At 41.6% G+C, this 14,303-nt stretch overlaps 1 protein-coding gene across 11 annotated transcripts in view; it reads right to left on the bottom strand.

Moving 5' to 3' along the window:
- The window catches only part of THOC2 (THO complex subunit 2), a 126,224-nt gene extending 114,333 nt beyond the window's left edge, over positions 1-11,891 (bottom strand). For all 11 annotated transcript variants that reach the window (XM_062184254.1, XM_062184255.1, XM_062184257.1 and 8 more), the window contains exon 1: positions 11,806-11,891. In XM_062184254.1, coding sequence (XP_062040238.1) covers positions 11,806-11,876 — 71 coding nt within the window. In that variant the 5' untranslated portion in view covers positions 11,877-11,891. The remainder of the gene's footprint in view (positions 1-11,805) is intronic.
- Between the last annotated feature and the right edge of the window lie 2,412 nt (positions 11,892-14,303).

The following is a 14,303-nucleotide window of genomic DNA, read 5'->3' as shown; positions in this document are numbered from 1 at the left end:
TGATTGTTGGTGGGAATGTAAAATAATATAGCCACTATAGAAAACAGTATGGAGGCTTTCATCAAAAAATTAAAACTACAACTACCATATGATTTACCAATCCCACTTCTAGATACTTATCCAAAAGCACTGAAATCAGAATCTCAAAAGGGTTATCTACACTCTCAGGTTCACTGAAACATTACTCACAATAATCAGGAGGTAGAAACAACCCATGGATTAATAAAAGGGATAAATCTGTGTGTACATACATATAAATGCTTATAAATTTACATATCTACATATAAATATTCAGTCATGAAAAAGGAAATCCTGTCATGTGCTAGAGCTAGGGAAAGGGGGAGAGTCCCAGCTGCTCCACTTCCAATCCAGCTCTCTGCTATGGCCTGGGAAAGCAGTAGAAGACGGCCCAAGTGCTTGGGCCACTGCAACCACACGGGAGACCTGGAGGAAGCTCCTGGCTTCGAATCGGCCCAGCTCCAGCCGTTGCAGCCATTAGGGGAGTGAACCAGTGGATGGAAGACCTTTCTCTCTCTCTCTCTCTCTCTCTCTCTCTCTCTGCCTCTCTGTAACTCTGCCTTTCAAATAATCTTTTTAAAGATACAGTAAGTTCCCTATTATAATTTAAATTCAATGTTACAACAAACTATCAAGAAACTGCCACTTGACAGAACTCTGACATGACACCAAAGAAGAATATAAACAATTATTCTAAGAGGCTAACAAAATTCTCCTTTAGCCAACTACTTATCTGTGTGAAGCAGGAATTTCTTCATCTATTTCAACCACAACATATTGTAATGTCTACCTCACAGCAGAAGTCAACACCAGGTAGACAAAACTTAAAAATGAAAAGAAAAATTAAGTTCTCAGAAGATTATAGAAGTACAAGTTCATTAACCTTGGAGCCAAGAAAATTGCTTAAACAAAAAATATCTAATCATAAAGCAGATGACTAATAAATCTGACTACATTAAAATGATTAATTTCTGTTCATCAAAAGTCACCATTAAGAGTGGATATGGGGGCCAGCACTGTGGCGCAGTAGGTTAATCCTGCAGCGCCAGTTCTAGTCTCAGCTGCTCCTCTTCCGATCCAGCTCTCTGCTGTGGCCTGGGAAAGCAGCAGCAGATGTCCCAGGCACTTGGGCCTCTGCACCCACATGGGAGACCCGGAAGAAGCTCCTGGCTTTGGATCGGCCAGTTGGGGGATGAACCAACATATGGAAGATCTTTCTGTCTCTTCCTCTGTCTATAACTCTCTCTCTCAAATAAATGAATAAAATCTTTAGGAAGAAAAAAGAGTGGATATGTAAGCCAAAGAATAAGAAAAGATAGCTGCAAAAATTATAGTGTAACCCACCAGGGCTCAAACACACTATATCAGGCTTCAAGAGGCCAGAGTTGGGGTCAGCGCTGTGGTGTAGCAGGTTAAGCTGCTGCCTGCAACACCAGCATCCTATATAAATGCTGGTTTAAGTCCTGGCTGCTCCACTTCCAATCCAGCTCCCTGCTAATGTGCCTGGGAAAGCAGCAGAAGATGGTCCAAGTGCTTGGGCCCCTGTACCAACCTGGGAAACCCAGATGAAGAATCTGGCTCTTGGCTTCCACCTGGCCCAGCCTCAGCCATTGCAGCCATCTGGGAAGTAATCCAGCAAGTGGAAGATACACCTCCCCTCTCCCTCCCTCCCCCCCAGGCCCCATAACTCTGCTTTTCAAATAAAATAAATAAATCTTTATTTTTTTTTAAGAGGCTAGTGTTGTGGCATAGCAGGTTAAGCAGCTCCCTCTCAAATTCAAGTCCTGGCTGTTCTGCTTCCTATCTAGCCCCTACTAATGTGCCTGGGAAAGCAGGAGAAGATGGTCGAAGTACTTGGGCCCGTGCCACCCCTGTATGAGACCTAGATGGACTTCCAGGCTCCTGGCTTCAGCCTGCTCTAGCCCTGGCCATTTGGGGAGTGAACCAGTGAATGGATCTCTGCCTTCTCTGCCTCTCCTCCCTCCACCATCACTCTTTCAAATAAATCGTTTAAAAAGTGTTTTTAGAAAAATGTAATCAAGTTTTGTTGTAAAAAAATTTTTAATTCATGCATAGTTTTCTCATAATATACATTTTCCATGAACTTGTTAAAGATCTCATATATAATGAACACCCACAAATCAATAGAAGAAATGCAAATAATTCAATAGAAAAATAGGCAAAATATATAAAGAGACCCTTTACAAGGTAAAATCAGAACTTAAAGAGACTGAAAACATACAAAAATATGTGCACAAAAAACAGAGCCACAATAAAATACCATTATATACGTATCATATTGACAAAAATATTTAAAGTCTGACAATATCAAATGTTAGCAACAGTGTGCAACAATGTCAATTCTCATACACGGCTGGTAGGAGCGAATGTTGCAAAAGTCTGACAATATCTATTAGAGCAGAAGTACAGTATAAAATCCAGTGAATCTATAAGTAGATACCCTACAAAAAACACAAGCTTGTATACACCAAGACAGTTATGTATGAATGTTTCTATTGGCACTGCTAATGTTTCAAAAACTAGAAACAATAATAGTACAGTGATGCAACAGAGTATCTTGCAACTATGAAAATGAATGAACTGAAAATACACAACCACATGGGTGGATGGATCCTGAGACAAAATTGCTGGGCAAAAGCTGCTCGATACAATAGAATACATACTCCAGCATTTGAAGTACAATAACAAACTTAAGCTAATTGGTTAGTAAAACCATAAGGAACAGCAAGGAAGAGATAAACCATAAATGTCAAGGTAATGGTTACCAGGGCCAGCACTGTGGCATAGAGGGATAAGCCTCTGCCTGTAGCACCAGCATCCCATATGGGCACCGGTTCTAGTCCCAGATACTCCTCTTCCAATCCAGCTCTCTGCTATGGCCTGAGAAAGCAGAAGATGGCCCAAGTGTTTGGGCCCCTGTACCAGTGTGGAGACCCGGAAGAAGCTCCTGACTTTGGATTGGCCCAGCTTTAGCCATTGTAAGCCATTTGGGGAGTTAACCAGCAGATGGTTAACTCTCTCTGTCTCTCCCTTCTCTCTGTCTATAACTCTACCTCTCAAGTATAAATAAATCTTAAAAAAAAAGAGAGAGAGATAATGGTTACCACAGAGGAGGCAGAAAGGGTTTGATCAAGAAAATTATGTTGGGCTGGCGATGTGGTGTAGTCGGTAAAGCCACCACCTGCAGTGCTGGCATCCCACATGGGCACCAGTTCAAGTCCCAGCTGCTCCACTTCCAATCCAGCTCTCTGCTATGGCCTAGGAAAGCAGTAGAAAACAGCCCAAGTCCTTCGGCCCCTGCACTCACGTGGGAGACCCGGAAGAAGCTCCTGGCTCCTGGCTCCTGGCTTCAGATCAGCCCAGCTCTGGCCATCGCGGCCATTTGGGGAATGAACCAATGGATGGAAGACTTTTCTCTCTCACTCTGCCTCTGTCTCTCTGTGATTCTGCCTTTCAAATAAATCCTCTGTAACTCTCTCAAATAAAAAACTAAATCTTAAAAAAAAAGATTATCTTGCCTTGTACTGAGTATAAGTTAGGTGGTTGTGCATTTTACAATTATTCTTTAAGTTCTACATTTGGGTTTTGTGCATTTTACTGTATTTTTGTTAAATTTCACACTTCAGAAAAAGAAATATTCTTACAAGTTGAAAAAGGCTTTAAATACAATAAAGACAACCAATGAATGTATATACAATGGCTTCTTTTTATGTTCAGCTATCTTTTTCCTAGTCAATGAAATAAGACATTTTAAGATTTACAGAAGCTGCTTATATACTACATCTAAGGCTAAATATAACACCACATTACCATCATCCCATAGAGATTGTCTACTTCGCAGATTACCCATGCCTATGCAGCTCACCTCTTTCGATTATTTGAATACTTCATCAGGATGAGTAGAATAAGGTTGCCAACGGTTAATAAACATTTGCCAGTCAACTTGTAGGTTTCACAAAAAAAATTTTTAAAGTTTACGTTATTTATTTGAAAGGCAAAGTTAGAGAGAGAGAGAGAGAGAGAGAGAAAGACCTTTCACCCACTAGTACTCTCCCCAGATGGCAGCAATGGCCAGGGCTGGGCCAGACTAAAGCCAGGAGCCATGAGTTCTTTCCAGGTCTCCAACTCAGGGGCAGGGCCCAAGCACTTGGGCCATCTTCTGCTGCTTTCCCACGTGCGTTAGCAAGTAGCTAGATCAGAAACCAAGCAGCTGGGACTCAAACTGGTACCCATATGGAATACCAGCATCTTTACCTATTGCACCACAATGCCAGCCACACAAAATTATTTTCAAAAAGCAATAAAAATGCCAAAACAAAATAATTATTAAATCAAATTTCATTTAGTTATAAGTTTTTAGCCACCACCTTCCAGAAAAAAAAATCTTTAGAGTGCTCCTTACCAATGGTAGAATAAACTGGTTTATGTCCAATCCCACATATTATCAACTACTTCCCTAGAGAACCAGACAGGCCTGCCAATGAGTTGAGAATATTGGTTAAGTTTCTAATTTAACAAAAACATGTTAAACTTACCACAAGCTTATCTGGAATATAAAATAAATATTCCTTTCAATAAGCAATAGAAATAATACCTGGGAGCTGGCATTCTAGCCCAGTGGGTAAAGCCACCAACTGTGACATCAGCATCCTATATGGGCACCAGTTCAAGTCCTGCTGCTCCACTTCCAATCCAGCTGCCTGCTAATAGCCTGGGAAAGCAGCAGAGGATGGTCCAAGTGCTTGGAACTCTGCCACCCATGCGGGAAACCCGGAAGAAGCTCCTGGCTTCTGCCTGGCACAGCCCTGATGTTGCAACCGTTTGAGGATTAAACCAGTGGGTGTAATTCTGCCTTTCAAATAAATAAAATAAATCATTTTAAAAAATATAACCTAAAAATGTCTACCATATAGCTCTTTGTTGGATATACACATAAGAAAGCATATCACTAGTGCTTCGATATTTACTCTGAAGTATTAAAACAATTCCCACTTGTGGTTCTCACTGCCCCTATAGATTCAATTCCCTTTAAATTGTAATACCATGAAGCATCCTGTCTTTGACAAAACTAATTTAAGAGAATCAAGTAATTCAGTTTTCCCTTTGTGTTCAGGATATTAAAATGTAAGATCAAATATCCCTTTTTACAGAAAAAAGGAAAAGATTTTTAAATTCCTTCTTGTAGCAAATCCATGTGCTTCCTCACATTTTCAATAGCTTCGTTTTCTACTTGTTTTAAAACTCTTAGTTCCTGTGCCTTTTGTGATAATCCCTCCCCAATGGTTGAGAAGGGAAGGTTTGTCAGTGGTCCAACTCCTACTTAATGGTATAGTCATCATTCCATAGTTTTAATAATTGAAATATAATTCTATACTATCAGTCACTAGGCCAAAAACATATTCATTAGCATGCAGATGATAATCTTATAATGAACTATTAATTACCATCTCAAAGATTTGCTCAGATTGTGTATTGAATCATTAATGGGTTATTGCAATAATGCAACTCATCTGCATAACAGAGAATTGTATATCCCTAGTATAAAACAGGTATTTCTTCATCATAGCAGAAAACTAAAAACAAACAGTAAGAATTTTCCCCCAGAGGTAGGTATTGTGGCACACTGTTAAGCTACCTTAAGAGTCCCTGGTTTGAGTCCCAGCTACTACTCTGCTTCCTATCTAGCTTCCTGTTACTGCACACCCTGGAAGGAAGCAGATGATGGTTTAGGTAGTTACATCCCTGTCACACACCTACATGAGAGACCCAGATGGAGTTCTGAGCTCCTGACTAAAACCAGTGGATGAAGATCTGTGTGTGGGGGGAAGGAGGGCAGGGGAGAGGGCAGTTGCTCTGCCTTTCAAATAAAGAAAAATAAATAAAATTTTAAAAACAGAATTTTTCCGCGGGGGCCAGCACAGTGGCATAGCAGGTAAGGCCGTCACCTGCAGTGCCAGCATCCCATATGGAGTCCCTGCTACTCCACTTCTGATCTAGCTCTCCGCTATGACCTGGGAAAGCAGTGGAAGATGGCCCAAGTCCTTGGGCCCCTGCACCTACATGGGAGACCCAGAAGAAGAAGCTCCTGGCTCCTGGCTGTTGGAGCCATTTGAGGAGAGAACCAGCAGATGGAAGATTTCCCCCCTCCCCCCCGGTCTGTAACTGCCTTCCAAGTAAATAAATAAATCTTTAAAAAAAAATCTTTGCCTAGTAACTACTGCAGATTTATCTGTACTCCTCTCCCTAAGTAATCTTCTAATGAAAGACCATCAAGTATCCAATGACCTTAAAGAATTAACTCTGTGTCTGAATGCTGCATTTGTCTTACTACATATCAAAGAATTTTACAAACACTAACCTAAATTACAGGGAAGGAACAAACAAAACTACGTTTAACAGTTGCCTATTTTAATATGGCTTTAAGGGGTCAGTGCTGTGGCGTAGCAGGTAAAGCTGCAGCGCCAGCAACCCATATGGGTGCCAGTTCGAGTCCCAGCTGCCCCATTTCTGATCCAGCTCTCTGCTATGGCCTGGGAAAGCAACAGAGGATAGCCCAAGTGCTTGGGCCCCTGTGTCCACATGGGAGACCCACAAGAAGCTCCTAACTCCTGGCTTCAGATCGGCCCAGCTCCAGCCACTGCAGCCATTTCAGGAGTGAACCAGGGGATGGAAAATCTCTCTCCGCCTCTGCCTCTCCACAACTCTGCCTTTCAAATAAATAAATCTTTAAAAGAATATGGCTTTTAAATAATCAAATTCTATGTCTCCACCCAACTTCAAATTATTATTTTAGTCCCTTAATAACCTCCAAATATTTGAATTTACCATTTGTTCCACTTTTAAAACAATTTAATAGACAAGCATTTAATATAATGGTTAAGAAGCCATTTAGGACATCTGCATTCCATATCCAAGTGCCTGAGTTAGGGTCCCAGCTCAGCTCAAACTCTAATATGCCCCTAGGATATAGATATCTCAAGTACCTGGTTCTCTGCCACCCACATGGGAGAACTAGGTTGAGTTCCTGCCTCCTGGTTTCAGCTTGGCCAAGCCCCAGTTGTTGAAAGCATTTGACAACAGCAGATGGGTAACTGGTCTCTCAAGTAATTGAAAAAAAAATTAGCACCACTTTGGACATGCTCTCAGGTCCCTGAGAACAAGAATAGAATTTACTTTCAGCTAAAGATTCAGGAAAAACTGAATAAAATGTCTTAACTTCTTCCAAGGATTATGAAATATTTTGTGAATACTTATTAACACATTTAGCTTTCACCTTATTTGCTCACATTTTCCAGTACAAAGAAAACAGCACAATCCTGAACTATCTGATTATGCTGACATCTCAACGTTTGCTTCATACATAAAAGGCAACCATGCTTCACTTAATTCTTTAAAATGAAACACAAAAACCATTAAACTCAGTTAAGTAAAGTGCTACCTCTATTATCAGTGTTAGAACAGAGATATAACGAACAAAAATGAATACTGGGACAAAATAGTTTTATCTTGTGGAAACAAGCATTCATGAGGTAGGAAACAGGAAATGTTTAAAAAAAAAAGACAACAGAAGTTCCTGCACTTACAGTAGAAAAAAGCACAAGTATATTAATAGCACTCACTTTACCTCAACATCTAAGTGTTACAGAATATTTTTTAACAAAGAAAGCAGTATCCTAGATAATCTCCTGATACTGCTTCAACATTTTCTGAAGAATGAAGGAAAACAAACCAAAACATATACTTAACTCATAAATACAGGTTAAAATGAGAAAGCAAATGCCAAATGGGAACTGAGACATGAAAGAAATGCTTCAGATAAAGCTTTGACTGATTTGCAGCAATTTGGAAGGGGGAGGCACCAAGACTAAAATTCTCCTCTTAGTTCCCTCGGAAAAATTCAGGTCAGACAACATTTACTGAATGCCCAAATGTACTTAAATTCCAGAATGTCTAGAATCATGTGGCATAAGCAGAAGAAAAAGAATTGTAACCAAAACAGCTGGCAATGACATTTTAAAACTTTATTATAATTCTCAATAATTAATGAAGACCAAACCGAAGTTTCTAATTGGGATATGTAAGTTTTTTAAATGAAAAGAAAGTTCTCAAATAGAAACAGATGATATTCGACAAATCTATTTCAAAATTAGAACAAGTAGGGACATGAGGCTAACACCTTCAGATTAAGAGCTTGGGATATAAATCCTCCATTAAGGTTGCCTGTGTGTGACAAAGAAATGCTGAGCTCACTGTGCTAATGATTTCTACTAAAAACATAATTCTCCTCTGAACTACCAGTACATACAAGTTTATTAGCTTAGTCATGGCAAGTCCTATGCTGACATGGATCCATCAAGAAGCTAAAACTCTAATTCCAAACTTAAAGTGGTTAAATCTGTATCCTGTATATGTGCAGAATTTGAGTTTGCATTTAGAAATGAAACCTGTTCAGAGTAGGTCTGAGTATTACTGGAAAGGACACTTAATAAGTAATTATGTTTTGGTAGTGCTCCCTGCTACTTCTTGGAAAAGATCATTTTAAAAGGTCTATAGAGGCAGACATTTGCATCCCATATGGAAGTGTCTGGGTTAGTCCTTGCTCCCAATTTCAGTGCATCATGGAAGGCAGCAGGTGATGGCTCAAGCAGTTGGGTTCCTGCCACCCACATGAGAGACACACACTGGGTTCCCAATCCCTGCTTCAGCCTCAGCTGTAGCAGGCACTTAGGGAGTGAACCAGCAGATGGGAGCGCTCTCTTTCTGATTCTCAGTTTCTCAAGTAAAAAAAAAAATTTAAGTTCTATAATTTATCATTAAAAACATGGTCGGTATCTCTGGAAACACAATAAGGTAGCTAAGTATGTGATGGATCATTCAGATAGGAAAAATACAGTTTCACTTTTCAGCTTAATTACCTGACAAAACTTATTCTTCAAAGCCAAGACCCTCCATCCAATACACAGTTGCTTTTCATGTGGCAAAATTAAAGTTACAAACTGCCCCATATCACCTGTTTGTTTTTAACAGTTATGCTCAAGTCGACTATAACACCCAGAACAGACTGCTGTTAAGAGACAGAAATGAACAACTTCATAGAATATATCATACATTTTTTAAAAGATAATTTTTAATCATGTTAAAGCTTATCTGAAAATTTATCACCTTGAAGAGGAAAAATCTGCACAATATATAATTTTCGATATTAGTAATAGTCTAAAAGCCAAATCTACAAATGAGTCCACTAATAATTTAATGGGACACTACTTTTGCTTTAATGTTTTGAGTTTCTCTTTCATATTTAAGAGGTTCTATTTTCAGGCAAAGGAAATGATTTTTTTCCAATATAACACCATTTGTCCTAACAAAATGAAAATGCTAATACGCATCTTTAACAAGATACAAAAATTCCCATGTTAAGCTTTATATAATTAAGCTTTCATGAAGGAAAAAGATTAAATAAATGAAAACTAAGTACTGGATATTTATGTGTCTGGCTACTTGGAATGTTATGTCACATAATAACTTTAAATTATCTTCATGTAACAAAATACAATCATAGAACTGGCTACACATCTATCACATAAACCATATTCCACAAGCCATGTAATAACTTCCTACACATTAAGTCCTTAAAAGCAGCTCTTCAAACATAGAAACTACAAGTATTATGGGTAGCATGGATCATGCAAATACATTTAAAATGATCCCAAAATTCCATTTGAACTAGGTATGTCAACCCCTACATAACTTGTTTTTTCTCCAACCACCGCCAGTCAGAGCCAAGCAGAATTTCACCTCCTATCTATATATCACTCATTCTAAGGCAGAAGCAATTATAATAAAACTGTCAAAAACTGAAGCTGGAATAAGGAAGCTGAGCAACCTACAAAGATGACAGCCCTGGAATAAAAGAGTTGGCTTTAAAAGTGAACAACAGTCTTGTCTGGGTTTGGGGGTTACCCTAATAGAAATGAAGATGACGGTTTGGTAACTTTCCATCCCACCTTCCTTGCACATGAGGGACTTGACAGCTACAGCTGCTTGCTAACCAGCACATACAAGGATTTGGAAAATGTTTCTAACAGTTAGCAAGAAATGTTTACCAAAAAGAATTCTCTCGTCAGTTAACAAACCAATAAGCACTATAAGCATAAACTGGGGGTGGGGGTTGAGCCAAAAGGAATGAAACATAGTTCCTATCCTCCAACAGCCTCACAATTCATTAGAGTACAAGACTAAATACACATGCAGGAGTCGGAGACCGATTTATTGCTAACCTGAGTAGTGCAGCCTTTAAGTGCAAGAGCTGTCCTGAGAAGTTTAAATATCTAAAGATTGAAATAATATTACTTTTAATAGCTATCACTTTGGGCACTTACTATAAGCCAAGTGCTTTACAGGCATTATGTAGTCTTCACAACAATCATTATTCCCAATTTACTCAAGGGGAAACAGTAAAAGTGGTTAAGGAACTTACCCAAGGTCACTCAGCTAGTTAAGTGGCTAAGACAGCCGCTTATGATTCAGGCAATCCAATTCTAGAGCTCACAGTCAAGATATAAAGTAGTGCGGTGGGAGGGAATAGGTGATATAGGCTGGCAACACACGCACATCAGACAACACATTCCCAGCTTTTCGTTTTGTTCCAAGTAACAAACTTGCAAAGATTTGTATCTTTTGCGCTAGCAATAGTACACTTGCCACACAGAGGGATGGGGGGAGGGGGACACAACGATGACAAAACGGTTAACAGGAGGTAATCTTATACAGAGCTGAGCTTCTAAAACGATTCAGGGAAAGAAATTAGAACTAAGTTATCTTTTACATCTGCGATTTGTGCTGCTGCTTAATTTTTTTCCAAGGGGGATGGGGAAGCGCTGAAATTTTGAGCGAGGAAGCCGCAAGTATGCCAAATTACTGTTTTCTATTACGGAGGGGGGGGGGCGGGAATAAGTTTTATCATTAAAGGAAACGTTGTATCCTAGGTACTTGGAGAGCTTGAAGAGCTGCCAGAATTAGTTACAGTCCCAGGACAAAGTGGGGTATAGGAAACATGTAATGACGAAAGTTGAGTCCAAACCGAAATAGCTCTAAGGTGAAAAGACGGAGCAAAGAAATGCCAGCAGTCTTCAGGGAAAGCGGCAATCCCTGTCACTTCCCCACGGCCCGCGGCGCCGCGCAAGGCCGGGACAGTCCGAGAGGTGCCAAGCCGGGCTCTTCGCGATGCCCCAGGCTTCTAGGCGGCGGGCGGAGAGGAGAGGAGGGGAGGGAGTCCGGGACGGTTCGCCCTCCTCGGACTTCGGGCAGGCTTCAAACTGCGGAGTCGAACGGGTGCAGAGTGAAGAAATGGGACAGAGAGAGATGCAAAGTCCGAATCACCCCCAGTGCAGACCCATAAAGAGAAAGGAGCCAAGTGAGCTCAAACGAAGAGGGGGACAAAAAAAAAAAAAAAGAGAGACACCGAGCAGAAGCGCGGGGACCGGCAGGGACGAAACAGGAGTACTGCTAAGAGGGTAAAGGAAGCCGGGCTAACACAGGCAGCAGGATTTCGGAGAGGTCGGGGAAGGAAGGAGGTCAGTGGTGGTTTAACAGCACCTCACCTCCCTGAGTTCTAAACTCCCAGCCAACCATCCACGCCCGCCACCCCGGTGGGGGAGGGGGTACTTCCCCCCCCCCCCCGCCAAAAAACCTCCCACCACACCTGAGGGTGCTGCCGACACCCTGACCCGGCCGGGCTGTGAGGCTGCCTCCAGCCCGAACACTCACAATTCGCCTCTCCCTGATTTCTCCCAGTTCTTTATCCACTCTGCGGGAAGCACCACACTTGCCGCCGCCATCTTCCCCTCGCTAGTAACAGAAGCCCGGATGTGTAGCACGCGAACGAGAGGTCAAAGGGGAGCACCGCCCACGAGGAATGCCGGGAGCTCCGAGTTCGATTTTCGATTTCCCGCCCCACCCTGCGGAAGCCCTAGGCCGGGACGCCAACTAGGTAGGAGACATTCGTGGGCACTTTCCCCAAGTGGCTACCCTGGCGGCGCCCTCCCCATTCCTCGCCGTGCTTCCCTTTGGAACAGGAAAACGCCATAGCGAGGCCTTCTCCTAGCCTGCCTCTTCTTCCCTAATTCCCACCCCAGACCACTAATTCAAGCATGTACTTTTCAATTTTTCAATATGGACTAAACACTGGAGGTAGAGAAACAATAATCCATGATGCCTACCTTCAGTGAACTCACAGTCTGTATGTAGGCAAGGCAGAAATATTAAGCAGCTAAGTTGCTTACATACAGCTAAATTTCTAACATACAGCAAATCAAAAGGAGAGGGAGCAGCCACTTAATACATACCAAGCATTGTGCTAATACAAACCTTAACACTACTGTGTTTGCAAGTTATCATTGTTAGCTTGGACTAAACTAGAGAGCGCAAGTAGGAGAAACAAAATGTTTACCTTGGGGCCAGTGTTGTGGCTTAGTGAGTTAAGCCTTGGCCTGCAACCCAGTGGATGCCCGAATAAATCTCCGCTGCTCCACTTCCAATCCAGCTCCCTGCTAATGCACCTGAGAAGGCAGCAGAAGGCCTACCACCCACGTGGGAGACTGGGAGACCCAGATAGAGTTCAGGGATCCTGATTTCTGCTGGAGCTTTCTGTCTCTCGGTCTCTCCCTTTCTCAGTGTAACTCTGTCTTTCAAATAAGTAATTTTTTTAAAAAATTATTAGCTGGTACTCTTCAAAATCATCAGGGTCATGGAAGACTGAGCAATACCTCCAGATTAATGATGACATGAGACAAAACTATTTCCCAGCCAGAAAATTTTTTTTCTTTTTCTATAAAGAGCAATATTGGGTTAATTAACCAAAATTCCATGTCTGTAAATTAAGTAATAATATTATATCCATGTTAATTGCTTAATTAACAAGTTAATTGCTTTATTAATAAATAAAATAATGTTTTTAAAAAGAAAGCATCTATTGAAGTATTTTTTTTTTAAATTTATTTATTTATTTGAAAGAGTTACACAGAGAGAGGCGAGGCAGAGAGAGAGAGAGGTCTTCCATCCAATGGTTCACTCCCCAATTGGCCGCAATGGTTGGAGCTGTGCTGGTCCGAAGCCAGGAGCCAGGAGCTTCTTCCGGGTCTCCCACGCGGGTGCGGGGGCCCAAGGACTTGGACCATCTTCTACTGCTTTCCCAGGCCATAGTAGAGAGCTGGACCAGAAGTGGAGCAGCCAGGATTCAAACCAACGCCCATATACGATGCCGGCGCTTCCGGCCAGGACTTTAACCCACTGCGCCACAGCACCAGCCCCTATTGAAGTCTTTAGAGATAATGTAGCATTACTTTGCAACTTACTCTAAAGTGTTTCAGAGGCAGTGGACATGTAACAAAGCCATTAAGACACTACTTGGGACCCGCGCTATGGCATAGAAGGCTAAGCCTCTACCAGCAGTGCCAGCATCCCATATGGGTGCCTGTTCAAGTCCTGGCTGCTCCACTTCTGATCCAGATCCCTGCTAATGGGCCTGGAAAAGCAGAGGATGGCCCAAGTCCTTGGTCCCCTGTACCCAAGTGGGAGACCTGGGTGAAGCTCCTGGCTCCCAGCTTTGGCCTGGACCAGCCCTGGCCATTGTGGCCATTTAGGGAGTGAACCAGTGGATGGAAGATTCTCTCTCTCTCTCTCTCTAATTTTGAAATCATCTTTACTGTAATACAAGTACTGTATTGCTATACACTTCTCTGTAGAATCCACAGGAAGAATTCTTAACCTTGGACTCTTATCTGCATTTGGATCAGAAAATTCTTTGCGGGGAAGAGGGATTTGGGTGGAGTCCTCTGCACTATAGCATGTTTAGCAATATCTCTGGCAAGGACCCACTAGATGTCAGTAGCACATACACATACCGGTTGTTACAATCAACAATGTGTCCAGATATTTTGAATGTCTCCTGGGTCGTAAGATCACCTCCTGTTGAGAGACACTGAGTTACTGTATTCTCTTGTATTATGGCTTGCCTTATCATGAAACACAGTGATTTCTCCTCCCAAACACTAACTTGTATGCAGTGTGTATGCTACTCAGTATACCTCTAATGTGCAATGACCTGAGTGCAACAATGTTGCCCTCTGAGACCTTGGTTTTCCCTTCTCACAGAGCCTGCAGAACTATTTTTACATGTTATGATGATTCCTTTAGGAATTACTCCGAGCTAATTGGCTTTTTGCTCTGCAAGACTGCAAAGCTATCGTATCTTTTGCATCCTTGTT

This window comes from Lepus europaeus, chromosome X (assembly GCF_033115175.1).
Source record: "Lepus europaeus isolate LE1 chromosome X, mLepTim1.pri, whole genome shotgun sequence".
Taxonomy (NCBI): domain Eukaryota; kingdom Metazoa; phylum Chordata; class Mammalia; order Lagomorpha; family Leporidae; genus Lepus; species Lepus europaeus.
This window is presented reverse-complemented; position numbering and strand designations above follow the sequence as displayed.